At 39.4% G+C, this 16,504-nt stretch overlaps 1 protein-coding gene across 1 annotated transcript; it reads right to left on the bottom strand.

Moving 5' to 3' along the window:
- Positions 1-1,454: 1,454 nt before the first annotated feature.
- CHMP5 (charged multivesicular body protein 5) lies at positions 1,455-16,485 on the bottom strand. The gene is made up of 8 exons (XM_037492494.2): positions 16,279-16,485; positions 15,359-15,463; positions 13,698-13,744; positions 11,607-11,700; positions 11,394-11,465; positions 8,357-8,465; positions 3,168-3,280; positions 1,455-2,155 (listed from the first exon to the last, which is right to left on the bottom strand). The coding sequence occupies exons 1-8, from the start codon at positions 16,345-16,347 to the stop codon at positions 2,105-2,107; spliced, it is 660 nt and encodes a 219-aa protein (XP_037348391.1). The 5' UTR covers positions 16,348-16,485; the 3' UTR covers positions 1,455-2,104.
- Positions 16,486-16,504: the final 19 nt, after the last annotated feature.

Genomic DNA, 16,504 nt, shown 5'->3' with positions numbered 1-16,504 from the left:
TGAGTCATTGATATATAGGTATTAGTTAAAATCATGGGTATAAGTCATCTCAAGAAGAATGAAGGGTGAAGAGCTCAAGACTGGAACTAAAAGAAATATTTAAAGGGTTGAGTGAGAGCCTCCCTGGTGATGCAGGGGGTTAAGACGCAACCTATGAAGCTGTGCAGCCGCTGCAGCACGAGTTCGAGCCCCAACCAGGGGGCTACCCACATGGCACAGCAGACCTCTCCTGTCTCTCCTGCTGCTCCCCTCAGCAGTGTATTTCGGTCAATTTGACTATTCTGTTCCCCACTGTCTCTGGTGAATCTTCTCACCCCGCCAAACCTCTGGCTTGTACCCCAGTTCTTGTATGCATAAATACATAAATCTTAAAAAAAAAAAAAAAGTAAGGTTGAGTGAGCTCTTGTGGAGAATCCAAGGAAGGTTTCAAGATATTGATGAATACTAAAATGTTTTCTCCCATTGAATACTTGGAAGGGTGAGGTAGTGGGGCTGGGAAAGGGTTATATACATGTTTAATCCTTATCTATAACTAGAAGTGAATTTTTTTGTTTTGTTTTGTTTTTAAAGATTTATTTATTTATTTATGCAAGCACTGGGTACAGTCAGAAGCGCGGGAGGGTGAGCGAATTCACCAGATGCAGAGCGGGGAGCAGAACAGGCAGAAGGACCAAAGTACACTGCTGAGGGGAGCAGCGGGTGGCAGAAGAGGTCTGCGCGCCATGTGGGACCCTCCTCCGGTGGCTGGGGAGCAGCTGGGGATTGAACTGGTGCTGCAGAGGCTGCGGGCAGCTTCGCAACCCAGCGCTCAACCACTGCACCACCGGGGAGGCCCTAGAAGTGAATTTTCAAGAGGAACTGTGATTATTCTGGTTAGTCTTGGGTTCGTATAGACTCTATAAATCTGGTGTTCAATAAATGTTTATTGGGTTCATCTGCTGACACATGAAAGGCTGACACAAATGCCATGTGAGAGATGCAGCAAGGCGGGAGGAGGGAGTGTTGTTGGTGAGAGACTGAGTGAGGGAAGGAGGACAGGACCATTAAAGAACCTGAAATCAAGCAGGATTCTGGAACTGCTTGAGGACTTCAGATAACTTTCAAGAAAAGAGAGAAGCCCCTGCTTTTTCATTGTTAATATTCCCTCACACGAGAATAGCACATTGCAGTTAATGAGTACTCAAGACCACTACCTCAATTATTCTTCACAAAAGCATAGTCAAGTATAACTTCACTAAAAAGGAAATACAAATGAAGAGGAAAAGGATACTTTAAAGTTATTAGATGATGAGAGACCATCTGATAACTGGACTGTTCCTTGCTCTTTTCTCTATATCACAATGCCACCAGTTAAAACTATATTGGAGTTTTTAGGCTGAATTGACGTTAAAATTGTATTCGATTTGATTTCCATAATGGAGGTTTTAGGCTGAAGTAATATTATTAAAATTATATCCTTTTGAAAAATATTTATTGAGTATAAATAAATGTCCTATACATTAAATATCAAGAAATATTCATTACTGATTACAAGTCAGGCTGTAATACTGAGGAAACCAGAGAATCAAAATATCCACTCATGATATAGTAGTGATAATTCCATTCCAACACTGGACACAGTAATGATTTACTCACAAGACAACAAACCCATCAGAAAAAAGCTATCACTTTAACCAACCTATAATACCACAATAGAAAATGGTTTTGAATCATAATATGAACAGTCCCAGTTATCTCATCTTTGTCTTGTCAATTTATCAGATCAATGAGAGAATGTGGTGTTATACTGTCACTGAATTTCAAGACTCCCATTTCCTTGGTTTTATTTCAAATTACCATTAATGAATGAAAACTAGCCTAATAGAGTCACTGATACTTTTAAGTTAGTCTTTCATAAGCAAACAGTAATAAAAGTTTAGTATGAAGAAAACAGCCCCCAAGTGCCAAGTTTCTTAACGGAACAAAGTAAAAGAACAATGTGATTAATCTTTCCTTCAAAGAAAGGAAAGCAATCTAAATCTGTTATGGTAAATCTGGAAAGATAAATATTTCCTAGTCCCAGAATATGCATTTATTTTACACAATGTACTTGAATCACCCAAGTCTATGATGCAGGAATCTGTGGCAATCCAAATTCATCCACCAGGACACCATCCTGTGGAAAGAAAGCAATGTTTTAGTGACACTCTTTTCAACTGATAAAAAAAAAAAAAATGATTAAAATAATTAGTAGCGAAAAGTTACTTCTAAGTGTTCAATCAATGAAAACCAAAATCTGGGCCTCCCTGGTAGCCCTCCCATGGCAAAGTGGCCTGAGTTTGATCCTTGGCCAGGGACTAACCCACATGGCACAGCCAACCTGTCCTGTTTTGCCCGCTGCTCCCCTCAGCAGTGTTTTTGGTCCGTCTGCCTGTTCTGTTCCCTGCTCTGACTCTGGTGAATCCTCTCACCCTCCTGCACTCTGGCCTGTAACCTAGCTCTTGTATAAAAATAAAATAAATCTTAAAAAAAATAAAAAAATAGATTTATTTATTGATGCATACAAGAACGGGGTACAGGCCAGAGGTGTGGGGGGTGAGAGGACCTACTAGAGACAGAGTGGGGCGAGAACAGGCAGCCTGACTGAAATACACTGCTGAGGGGAGCAGCGGGTGAGACAGGAAAGGTCTGCTGCGCCATGTGGGTAGCTCCCTGGCCAGGGATCGAATTCGTGCTGCAGTGGCTGCGAATACAAATGTAAGGTTGCATTTAACCCCGTGCACCACCAAGGAGGACTTACATCAAGTTTTCTATTTAAATTATTAATCCCTGGCTTAAAAAATTTACCCTGTAATTAACCAGGTGTGTGAAGTGAAACTTTCTTTTCACTGCTGGCCAGTATGCTTCATGCATATACTGCTGTTGCTTTCCCAGGAAATGTTTAAAACTTGTAAATGGCACCCAGTGCAAGTTCAAACTATCATTACATAAAAACATTCCTGAGCCTCAGTGACACTTATGCAGCCTGGCCATGGTCCAATGCAGGACAACTGGGCTTTCAAGGATTCCTGAAATAATAACAGAAATGGTCTTTCCTTGTTATAAGACTTTCAGATTCCCAGACTAGTAATTAGGTGTAAAACCTTTACCATTCTGCATAGAAAAATATAAACACAAAAAGTTTTCACCTTATTCTTTGTGTCAGTGGGAACACCCTCTGGAATTGCAGGTGCAGATGCTGCTTCATCCAAGTAAGAACTATCTTCATCAGCCAGAAGCTCATCACCCAGTGCATCCAACTCTGAGATTGAGTCAATATTTCACAAAAATGTAAGCAAGAAAACTGGGAGTTAATGTTCATACCACTTATCTAAATTATTTGTAATAAGATGAAAATTTAAAAACAAGTGAAGGGATTATTAATTTCTATTTTCAAGAGAGAAGATGATCATTAAGATATTTAAGAAAACTGATGTGTGAAAATCTATGAAAATTAAAATAAAACAAACAACGATTTTCCATAGGTCTTGTAAGGTCATAGTATTCGTTAGAAAATTCTAGTGTTATCAGAAATAAACCATAAAAAGAAGGCAAGGAACTTTCCTACCTCATGGAGATTAAAAACCACACTACTGGAAGACCATTGGACTAATGAGGAGATCAAAGAAGAAATTAAAAAATTTTTTGAATTGAACGACAAGGAGGACACCAATATCCTAAATGTATGGGATGCAGCAAAAGCAGTAATAAGAGGAAAATATATAGCAATAGAAGCTCACATCAAGAAACAAGAAAGAACGCAAAGAAACAACCTAATCTCGAAGCTCAAAGATCTAGAAAAAGAACAACAAAAAAACCCCAAAACCAGTAGAAGAAAAGAAATAATAAAAACCAAAGCAGAAATAAATGAAATTGAAACTAAAAAAACAATCCAAAAGATCAATGAAACCAAGAGCTGGTTCTTTGAAAAAATCAATAAAATAGACAAACCCCTAGCCAGGCTCACAAAGGAAAAAAGGGAGAAAGCACAAATAAACAGGATCATCAATGAAAGAGGAGAAATCACAACGGACACAGCAGATATCAAAAGAATAATCAGTAACTACTATGGACAGTTATATGGAAAGAAGTTTAACAATCTAGAGGAGATGGACAAATTCCTACAACTCTACAATCACCCAAAGCTAGATAAAGAAGAAATAGAACACCTAAACAGACCAATTACAATTAGCGAAATTGAAATGGTAATCAAAAACCTCCCCAAAAACAAAAGCCCAGGACCTGATGGATTTACAAATGAATTCTACCAAACATTCAGAGACGAATTAGTGCCTATCCTTCACAAACTCTTCCAAAAAATTGAGAAGGAAGGGACAATACCAAACACGTTTTATGAAGCCAACATTACACTAATACCAAAACCGAACAAGGACAACACAAAAAAGGAAAACTACAGGCCAATCTCCCTAATGAACACTGATGCAAAAATCCTCAATAAAATTTTAGCTATCAGAATCCAACAATGTATCCATAAGATAATTCACCACGACCAAGTAGGATTCATTCCAGGGACACAAAGATGGTTTAACATCCGAAAATCAATCAACGTTATCCAACACATCAACAAAAAGAAATATAAAAACCATATGATAATATCAATAGATGCTGAGAAAGCTTTCGACAAAGTGCAACACCCATTCATGATAAAAGCCCTTGAAATTCTTGGGATACAAGGAACATACCTCAACATCATAAAGGCCATCTATGACAAGCCAACAGCCAGTATCATTCTCAATGGTGAAAAGCTGAAAGCAATTCCATTAAGATCTGGAACAAGACAAGGATGTCCACTCTCACCACTGCTTTTCAATATAATACTGGAAGTCCTAGCCAGGGCAATAAGACAAAAGAAAGACATCCAAGGAATCCAAATAGGAAAAGAAGAAGTCAAACTATCACTATTTGCAGACGATATGATATTATACATAGAGAACCCCAAAAACTCCACAGAAAAGCTAATTCAACTCATCAATCAGTTCAGTAAAGTGGCAGGATACAAAATCAACACGCAAAAGTCAGTAGCCTTCCTATACACAAACAATAAATCTGAAGAAGAAGAAATAAAAAAAACCATCCCTTTTGTTATTGAAACAAAAAAAATCAAATATTTGGGAATAAATCTAACAAAAGAGGTAAAGGACCTATACAAAGAAAACTATAAAACACTGTTAAAAGAAATAGAAGAAGACACAAAGAAATGGAGAGACATCCCCTGCTCATGGATTGGAAGAATAAACATTATTAAAATGGCCATCCTTCCAAAAGCAATATACAGATTCAATGCTATTCCAATCAAAATTTCAATGTCATTCTTCAAAGAAATAGAACAATTATTGATGAAATTCATATGGAATCACAAAAAACCCCGAATAGCCAAAGCTCTCCTGAAAAAAAAAGAAGGGAATGGAGGCATCACACTCCCAGACTTCAAACTATACTACAAAGCCATAATCATCAAAACTGCATGGTATTGGAACAAGAACAGACATACAGACCAATGGAATCGAATAGAAAATCCAGAAATAAACCCACAGATTTATGGTCAACTAATCTTTGACAAAGGAGCAAAGAATATGCATTGGAGCAAAGAAAGTTTGTTCAATAAATGGTGCTGGGAAAACTGGGTCGCTACATGCAAAAGAATGAAGCTTGACCACTACCTCACACCATACACAAAAATCAACTCAAAATGGATTAAAGAACTAGACATAAGACCTGAAACCATAAAATATATAGAAGGAAATATAGGCGAAACACTACGTGATTTGCACATCAAAGACATCTTTACAGACACATCACCCAAAGCAGTGATAGTGAAGGCAAAGATAAACAGCTGGGACTACATCAAATTAAAGAGCTTTTGCACAGCAAAAGAGACAATAACAAAAACAAAGAGAAACCCCACCAACTGGGAGAACATTTTTGCACCCAACACTAATGATAAAGGACTGATCACAAAAATCTGCAAAGAGCTGATGAGAATCAACAACAACAAAGAAAATAATCCAGTTAAAAAATGGGCAGAAGAGCTAAAAAGAAACTTCTCTGAAGAGGAAATGCAAATGGCCAACAGGCATATGAAAAAATGTTCAACATCACTTGTCATCAGGGAAATGCAAATCAAAACTACCATGAGATACCATCTTACACCAGTGAGAATGGCACATATTAAAAAAACTAGCAACAACAAATGTTGGCGAGGGTGTGGAGAAAAAGGAACTCTTCTGCACTGTTGGTGGGAGTGCAAACTGGTCCAACCACTGTGGAAAGCTGTGTGGAGATTTCTGGACCTACTAAACATAGAGCTTCCATAGGATCCAGCAATTCCACTCCTAGGTATTTACCCAAAGGACACAGAAACATCAATTCCAAAGAACACCTGCACCCCTATGTTTATAGCAGCACTGTTTACAATAGCTAAGCTTTGGAAACAACCCAAATGCCCAAAAATAGATGACTGGATCAAGAAGATGTGGTACATATATACCATGGAATATTACTCAGCATTCAAAAAAGATAAACACATGCAATTTGCAGCAACATGGATGGCGCTGGAAGGGATCATGCTCAGCGAAATAAGCCAAAAAGAAAAAGAAAAATACCGGATGGTCTCACTCATAGCAGAAATCTAGAAAACTTAAATAAGGGACCAGGAAAATGAATAACTATAAGAAAGTGAAAATCAAAATCAACAAAAAACTATGAACCAAAGACACTTTTAGGGGGGCGGGGGCGGGAGGGGAGGGATTGGGGTCAGAATGGGGGGGCTGCAATTGTATGGGGAATATAACAATAAAATTTATTAAAAAATAAATAAATAAATAAGAGTGACATGTTGAAAAAAAAAAAAAAGAAAATTCTAGTGTTATCAATAAGTCGATGATATTAGAAAATTCTCACAAGAACAAATGTAAGTGACCATGATATGAAAGCAGGCTTTAAAAATAAGTCCATGGTAAAATGAATTGGAAATGATCAGGAGGAATGTCAACCGAAGTAGAGACTCAACAGAAGAAAATCAACGAGGGGAATACAAAAAAATGAAAAAATGACTAGGGAAAAAAAAAATTCCAGGCAAAAACAAACATGCAGAGAGAAAGAAACAGTAATATGACAGGGAAATTATATGACAGATAATTAGTATGGGTTGGTTCTATCAGCTACCTAGTCACTCATGCTAGAAATTAACAGATATCCTTGACACCTCCCTATCCCTCCACAGCCAATCTTGATCATTCAACTTCCAAAAATATCTTCAATCTGTCCACTTCTCTCTGTTTCTTAGTCTCTGCTGCCATAATCTCTTTTTTTTTTTTTTATTTTTATTTTAAAGAGGCATGTATTTTTATTTATGATTTATTTATTTGTTTGTTTGTTTTGTTTATACATGCACTGGGTACAGTCAGAAGCGCGGGAGGGTGAGAGAATTCACCAGAGCCAGAGCGGGGAGCAGAGCAGGCAGAAGGACCGAAGTACACTGCTGAGGGGAGCAGCGGGCGGCAGGAGAGGTCTGCGCGCCATGTGGGACCCTCCTCTGGTGGCCGGGGAGCAGCCGGGGATCGAACCGGCGCCGCAGAGGCCGCGGGCAGCTTCGCAACCCAGCGCACAACCGCTGCGCCACCGGGGAGGCCCTGCCATAATCTCTTAAATGGACTCCAGCAATAGCTTCTAAACTTCTCTGCCTGAGGCTGCTCAACAATCCCTCTCATTTTTCCTTAATAGCCTCTATTATCCTCCAGGTCCTGTGCCTATCCTCTACTCCCAACCAGTTTAGATTCCTGGCTATGTGCTCAATGCTACACCATACTTCTTCTCAATAGTTTGAGCTCTTGTAGTTAATTACCTGAAATAAGTAGCTTCCTACCCTTGCTAGAGAAGCTTCATGAATGCAGGGTTCATATTCTCAAATGCTGAATCTCTAGCACCAAACACAGTGCCAAACATATACTAGATGCACACTAAGTATTTAGCAACTATTATTTTTTGATTTACTTCATTGTTCTCAGAGAGAGAGTTCTCAGTAGGAATACATAAAGAAAAAATCAAAAGGGAAACAGTAGGCAAGGGAATGTATAGACACTGAACACCAAGTCAGCACAGGTCTTTGCCAGGACCTTCCTTAAGAGGTTGTCCTTCTCAGTTTCTGGTGGAGTATGCAAGTCTGATGCCGCACAAGTTCTTTGACCAGAGACTGCACCACAAATGAATTCTCAGGGAACCCTCAACAAAATGTTTTCCAGCATTTGGGAAGAGGTTCCAGGTAGTCACTCTTTTCAGTCTTGAAAGGTATGTAGCCCCTGCCTTTCGCATAACTTACCTGCTTCTAGGTCATCTTCATCTAATTCTGGAGTGCCATAACTACGACTCAGTGCTTCTTGAATTTCATTTGCATCTTCCATCATATCTTCTAGCTGGTCTTGTAAATCCTACAGAAATACATGACAAGATTTTTATTCATTCTTACCATTTTTCTCCAACTATCCCCATGTACTACTCTCTCCTCTGAACCTTAGAAACAAGCAGCTTTTAAAAAGATTAATGTACATAAAATGATGAGCACATAGCCAGTTCTCAACTGTTAGTTCTATTTACCCCAGTCCTTGGCCAGTACTATTTTTATTTTTTTTTTAGTTTTTAAAAATTTTTTAAAAGATTTATTTATTTATTTATAAAAGCACTGGGTACAGTCAGAAGTGCGGGAGGGTGAGAGAATTCACTAGAGCCAGAGCAGGGAGCAGAGCAGGCAGAAGGACCGAAGTACATTGCTGAGGGGAGCAGCGGGCGGCAGGAGAGGTCTGCGCGCTATGTGGGACCCTCCTCCAGTGGCCAGGGAGCAGCCGGGGATTGAACTGGCGCTGCAGAGGCCGCAGGCAGCTTCACAACCCAGCGCTCAACCGCTGCGCCACCAGGGAGGCCCCAGTACTATTTTTAGACAACACCTGAGCAGGTGTTCCTCTAAAGGACAGGTTTGAGTAATTCCTTTTTAAAAAAATTTTATTTTATTTTAGTGTAGAAGAATTGGGGTACAGGCCAGAGGTGCGGGGGTGAGAGGATTCACCAGAGACAGAGAGGGGAGCAGAACAGGCAGATATACTGAAATACTGCTAAGGAGAGCAATAGGCGAGACAGGAGAGGTGTGCTGCACCATGTGGGTTAGCTACTTGGCCAGGGATTGAACTTGTGTTGCAGTGGCTGCTGATAGCTTGATAGTGCTGAGACTTAACCCCTTGCACCATCAGGGAGGCCTGTGTAAAATGGGATTATTGAGAGTCACACCTCACAGTGTTACTGTAAGGATTTACTCAAGTAAGTAACACTAAGCACTTAATACCATATATCTGCAATTGTGTTTAGGAACTGCAGAACAACAAAAATTCAACATAAAGGGGAACAGAGGTCTAAATAAGTACTATTTATTTTGAATTTTTTAGAGCAATGCAAAACATTTGAAAATTCTTTTCCAAGAATTTTTATACCCCAAATCAGAGGTATACTTTTCATAAGGTGAAGAGATTAGAAAGTAAAATGGAGAACACTTTTTTAAAGGAAACACTTTGCTTTTCTGCATTTCCACCTACTAAATCACCATATTTACATGTGTAACATTCTGTTATACAGAGAAACAACAGCTCAAACAATGAGTGGGAAAAAAAAAAAAGTTAATCAAATCAAGTTTGTACTATGCTATTACATAACAAGATAAGTTTCCAATATCATCTATGAATAGGAATCCTAGCAATCGACTCTAGGATAGACTCTAGGAAAAAAATCATTACATGGAAAATTAGATTCAATTCTGGATAAGCAAACATACAGAAGCAAAATAAACAAAACATTACTAAACTTGATGTGCAGAAACTGAAAAATAAAAAGGACAGAGACAGGGTTCTACACACACACACGCACACACACACATGCATGCACACACACACATGAACGCACACATAAAATTGAAAAATGAGAGCCATGAAACAATGAAAATGTTTTTAGTAAAATATTTTAGGAAAACAACTGAATTTCAAAAGATATAGCCCAGCCAAAGACACACCTCCACCCCCAAAAGAGAGAGATGGGGCTTGGATCTGTCATGTGGGCAAATTTATTAGGGCCAAGAAAGGATCATGAGACAGGGAGATAGACAACCACAGGTTAAGGAGAGAGACACATACAAGAAAATCAAAAGACCAAAGTTTCCATTTTGTTTATACTAAACAGTTCTAATTAAAAAACAAGGAACCCTAAAAGCAGAAGATAAAAATTCAATGTCACTATATTTCATTACCGAAAGTATGGTGCCAGTAAGACATACATGGAACATTTTTTGCAGTAAATCTCCTGAAAGATATCAATAAGCTTAACTCCTTGTAGGCAGAGACTGATGGAGAATTAAAGAAATGGCTCTGGGTAGCCCAAGGAGGGGTACTGAGAAAAAGGAAGACGGAAGGAGTGCCTTCATTCTTTCCTAAGACTGGCAGAACCAGAGAATACCTATACAGAGGTAGTAAAATGCTGAAGTCATAGTAAGCAGTTACTCAGCCAGTAAATACTGCTTGAATTGGGCAGAACAACTTTATCTCCTGTAATTGCCTCTTCTTTGTTTATCAAATACTTCTCTGAGCACCAACTATGGTCTCTGCCCTCATAGAGAAATTCTACTCAGAGGGAGAAGCAAAGACCACCATCACATTTGCAGAAAAGCAGCCTCTTTCCTCTGCTCAGTCACCACCCACTCCCTCTGCTCTCTCTGTTTGCCATCTGGGCTGCTCACCTGACAGAGCAAGAGGAGTCAAGCTCTGAGGGCCCACCTCCGCAGTCAAAACACCGTCTCAAAAGAGATGTTAATTTTAGGGACCTAATGACATTATTATTAAAAATCTAAAGAGCGATTACTAGGAAAGAGAACCATCGTTACACCAGGAACTGTGTTAAATAATTTATGTACATCATCTCAGCAACACCAGACCAAAACTCATTAAGTAAACTAGATGTCAAACAGGAAACTGGGTTCTTATTTACTGGGTGCTTATTATGTGTCAGGCAAGGTTTCATGCAGATATACAAGTTCATTTCTTTCATCCTCCTAATAACCATATCTAATTATTAGGATCCTTGTACCAACAATAAAGAAAGTACCTGGCAGGTCACGACTCAATCCCTCTTCTGTGCTCTTTCTATCACATACACATTCATTTGGATTCTTATCAGAAACTAGTGCACATTCTCCCTCAATCCCGACCCCCACACCATGCAAAGCCTTTGCTAATGACTCGTGCACAAAGGAGCCAGTGCCAGAAAAGGAGGATTTTTTTGCATGGCTTAGTGCCCATTCTTACAGAAACTCATTTTCACCTCACCTCAATCTGGTCAATTTTCACTTGCTTGTACGCTTTCTTCATTTCCTTTACTCCCACTTTCATAGCATCAACCTAAAAAAAGGTAAGAGAGAATGTCATGTCTTAAGAAATCATGTTGGTTAAACTGTCTTTTAAAAACCATGGGAAAAGAACTCAAGTACAAAAATAAAATAAAATAAAATCATAGAAAAAGGCACTTTAGGGGTAAGGTACCGTGGTCTTGGTGTCCTTCAATGACTGGATGGTATAATTGGCTTGTTCCATGTTAAATGACTGTTGGGCAAGATTGTCCCGCTGCTGCTCATACCTTTTTAAGAGAATGGAAAGTATGAGCCACATAGAATTTTTTTTTCTTTAGTCCCATCCCTCTCTCACATAGAAATTCTCAGGAAAAAAGTATTTCTAATGTTAAATAAGATAATTAAAAAAAATTTAAAAAGTGGGAAAAACAATGTATTCACTCTAATACAAATATCATTTGGTGTCCTCTGTCTTTTTCCTTTATGTTTATTTTAGTTATAATACTATTTTCCACTTAACATTACAGCAATTGTGGTTTTTTATGTTACTAGTCTTTTTTTTTTAAAGATTTATTTATTTATGCATAGAAGAACTGGGGTGTAAGCCAGAGATGAGGGAGGGTGGTGAGAAGATTCACCAGAGAGAATGGGGAGCAGAACAGGCAGGGGAACAGCGGGCAACTGCTGTGCCATGCGGGTTGCTCCCTGGCTGGCCGGGGATTGAACCTGAGCTTCAATGACTGACAATAGCTTGATAGCACTGTTTTTAACCCCTGCACCATCAGGGAGGCCCCCTTCTACAAAGTCTTATTAATATATGACTTCATAATGTTTTAGATTATTTCCTAAGCTAAATTTTCAGAAATTGAATTCTAGGGCAGAGTGAGACTATTTTTAAGGCTCTTCAAGCATATAGCTAAACTGTTTTCCTAGTAAACGCAACTCCTTGAGGATAGGTATTCTATTTTATTAATCTTATATATATAATCAGGTAATCCATCTGTCATAATATGGACTGACCTGGCACTCAAAATGTTTGTTTTTTAAACAAAGTCCAATACTACCTCAAAAACTTATGTCACTGTGTACTTTACACAATATTTGGGACCCATCTATCTAACCAGAAGAAAAATGGTCAATTCCTGGTGCAAAGGAACCCATTAAAAAGTCTAAGTTCCCAAATTCATACTTTTGGATAGTATTACAGACTAATGAAGGATTGGATATATATATATAAATCTATATATAAAATTTTATATATAAAATTAGGTGGAAAAGGATAACCTATATACACACAAGACAATTTGTTTTCTTCTAATGCACATATACCATGCATGCACAAGCAAAGAAAAGAAACTAAGACGCCAGAAGTAACCATGTTAAGGTGGTTATTTCTGGTAGTAAGACTTCTACAAGAAATTCTTTTTTCTTTTTCTTTTATTAATGTTTACATATTTTCCAAAGTTTCTACAAAAAACTGTTACTTAAAAAAAAGTTTAATAAAAAAAAAATTGAAAAAGTTAATTAAAAGTTCAATGCTACCAAGCAAGATAAGTTTTACATTCTCACCATTCTAGGCATTATAATTTTTTCCAATTTTTGTCAAATGTAGAAGAAGAAAGATGTTATCTGATATCTCATAAAGTGATTTTTCAAACAGGAAGAGAGATATCAACAATCCTCTTACTCCTTATTAGCTGTGTCTGAGCTTTGTAACCCTACAGAGGGTATCATCTATTGGACAGTCCACGGGAGGAAGCACCAAAGATATTAATTGATTTCTGTTCAAACACTGGGGCATAATCACCTAAAAAAAAAAAAAAAAATCAAGGACCCTTACATCTATTCTGGTGGGCAGGAAGAAATACTCAGGTTTTACAGACAAAAATATAAAGGTACAACAGAACTAAAGTCGATAGATCTGGGTGGGCCAATACAGAAGACATTAGCCACATATATGGCTACTTAAATTGTTAAAATTAAATTAAAACTTTTGTTCCTTAGTCAGACTAGCCACATTTTAAGTGCTCAGTAGCCACAAGGGGCTGAGTTACTATACTGGACAGCACAGATACAGAACAGATCCATCATAGCAAAAGTTCTATTTAGATGGACAGAGCTGTAACAAATACTATTTAAGATGTAGGGGAAAAGAAAATGCAGCTAACTGCATAATTAAATCAAGAATGTTTATAAGATGGTATGAAAAGCCAAAGGAATAGAAGATCATTTCCTTTTTTGGGTTAAAACTACTAGATGAAAGGAGATTAAATCTATAACTTACATCCGTTTTTGCTTTAAAACCCGCAAGGCTTTCTGCTTGACCATATTCTGGGGAGAAAAAGATTTTAATGAAAAGAAGTTGAAAATATACATATGGCAAAAGAAATCTCTCAAATCCTCAAACTTGCATAACTACTCATTCTTACTTCAAAGTAGCAGACACATAGTAGCTCCTGGATTATTCTTCACCTCCCAAGCAGTCTTTTATTTATTTAAAAATTTTTTAGAATTTATTTTTGTGTAGAAGAACTGGGGTGCAGGTGTGTGTATGTGTGTATTCATCAGAGACAGAGTGGAGAGCAGAACAGGCAGATTTACTAAATACACTGCTAAGGGGAGCAGATGGCAATACAGGAGAGAGAGGTGTGCTATGCCGTATATGAGGAAGCTCCTTGGATGAGGATTGAACTCAGGCTGTAGAGGTGATAGCGCTGAGACTTAACCCCTAGGCCACCAGGGAGGCCCCCAGCAGCCTTTAAGTCTCTACTTGTCTGTCTTTGCATACCACATCTCAATGTATTGAACTATGTTCCTTTTTCCTTGTGCATTATTATCTCTACTGGCAGTTGCAACCATGCTGAATTTCTATAGCCACTAGCCTTAGGGAGATTTCCCAGTTGATACCTTCCTATCCATTCACACTCAACATGTCTGAACTCTGCAAACTGACCTCACCTTGGATTTACTGATAATGGCTCCACTAATTTCTTGAGTATGAGGTTCTTTATATCAACTTTACCTTTCCTCTATATGTTGGGTCTTAATGCATAGTTCGGAACTCACTTTAAAATTGGCTCCTATTATGTCATTCTCATGACTACCACCATGGTTTTGGCTTTCATCTCCTCGAGCTTAGATAAGCTTTCCTGCCTCAGGTCACTCTTCATTCCATACCATCCAACTAAGATGGTTAAGAAAAGCCTCTTGTCACTTCCCTTTCTATATTGTCCATCAACCATTTTATTTATCCTTTCTAATGAGGAAGGGAAAGCAGATGTGATTACTTCACAGATGACAATAATATCTAACATTTACTGAATGTTTCTGTACTGGACACAGGGCTATTCAGGTCACATGAATCACACAGTTAATCTTCAAACAACAATATAGTTATTATCCCCATTTTAACAGATGGGAAAATTGAGGTTCAGTTATTCTAACTTGCCCTGGCCCACATGGTTAATACATTACTGGGCTGGGAAAGAACAGGCAGTCTTATATCTAGTGTCCATATACTTAAATACAGTACTCAATGTTTTTACCTAACAGAAGAGGAAAATAAAAAATTGACTTTATCAAGGTCAGAGCTAACAGATAATGATGGTGTTATTGTTAGAGCCCTGGTCTCTTGATGACTGCTGCAGTAGTTCTCAGCAGGCCACTCCTTACCAGTCTATTACACTCACCTAACCTGACCAGCCTGGTAACTCACTGTTCTGAGCACAGCAAAGCCCTCCCTTCCACACAGCCACCTTCTCAAGAGAATATACTAATTGCCATGTACATACTTCTGGACATTTTATCAGTATCTTCTCTCTACTGGGTCAAATTTTTTCTCTTTACTAGACTGTAAGCATCTCTTCTATATCTCTCAGCAGCCCCTACCACCGGGAGCTCAAACTAAGTTGTCATAGCACCTTCTGCAGCTGCAGCCCACTTTACCTTTGCAGGACCCTCTCTCATCTTCTTGATCTGATCCTTATACTTCACTAGCTCAGCATCTAGTCGAGAAATCTTCTTGTCAATGGATTCTGCCCTGCTGTCCACCTAAAAGAAAAAAAACAAAACAAAACAAAGGTAGTGGTAATTATTTCAATACACTTATGTAAGGAGGGGCAGGAGAAGGAGGAATATGGAGAAAAAAGATAAAAAGGAGAATGTGATGAAGATTTCTAGTGGGGAACGGGGGTTGATTTCCAGTCAGAAACAATGGGGGCTTTTATAAACTACACTCCGCCCCCAGATTCTAATATCCCAGGGTCCCCCTCAAGTGTGTGTGGGCAGGAAAACTACTTGAGACTGACTGGGTTGAGTAGGTATTTCCCAAGAACTGGAAACTTGTCAGGCTGGGGGCTCAACCAAAAGGTGTGTGAAATGTACTAGTACCTGGAAATCATGGCTAGGGCCGTGGATCTAATGCTCTTTTTAGTGTGGGAAGCCAGGGTTCTGAATTTCGTGTTAGTGAGAGCTAGGTACGGGGTACAGACGTTGACCTAGGCTATCAAACTGAGCGTTCTGACGCGGGAGGGGGTGACGGATGAAAGGGTAAGGGGACGGGCTGGCCTAGTAGGAAGGGTGACTGTATCTAAGGCAGGCTGGGGTGAGGCGATAAGGACAGAGCGGGCGGCAGAGCAGCGGGTTATCAGAACGCGCTGGGTGCAAGCAGGCGAGACAAGCGATGGGGTCCATGGTTTGTGGCGTCAGGAATGACCTGGGTAACAGGAACAAAGGTGGGGTGAAAGCGCTGAGGTGGAATGGGCCCTGGGAGCGCGAGTGGAATGGAGCGGGCGCCGCGAATCGGGGTGGGCGGGGTCCGGGGTGCCAGAGGCCCTGAACCTGGGTACTCGAGGTCAAGTGCCCACCGTGCCAATGCAGTCAGTCAGGCTGGGCGGCGGGGCCTTAGGTTTCGCTTTTCCGAAGAATCGGTTCATCTTGGGCGGCAGCGCAGAACACCCAAACACTGGAGCAAAACCAGAAACGGAAGCAGTTCTCCGCCTTGACTTCCGGCCCCAGTGCGCAGGCGCAGCAGTGCTGCTGGCGTTTCCTGATCCTTTTTCCGGGTTTCAGCTCGGCCTTCCGGGGCAGGGA

This window comes from Talpa occidentalis, unplaced genomic scaffold (genome assembly GCF_014898055.3).
Source record: "Talpa occidentalis isolate TD23 unplaced genomic scaffold, MPIMG_talOcc4v2.1 talOcc4.7, whole genome shotgun sequence".
Taxonomy (NCBI): Eukaryota; Metazoa; Chordata; class Mammalia; order Eulipotyphla; family Talpidae; genus Talpa; species Talpa occidentalis.
The sequence above is the reverse complement of the archived record's forward strand: the minus strand, read 5'-3'. Positions and strand labels throughout refer to the sequence as shown.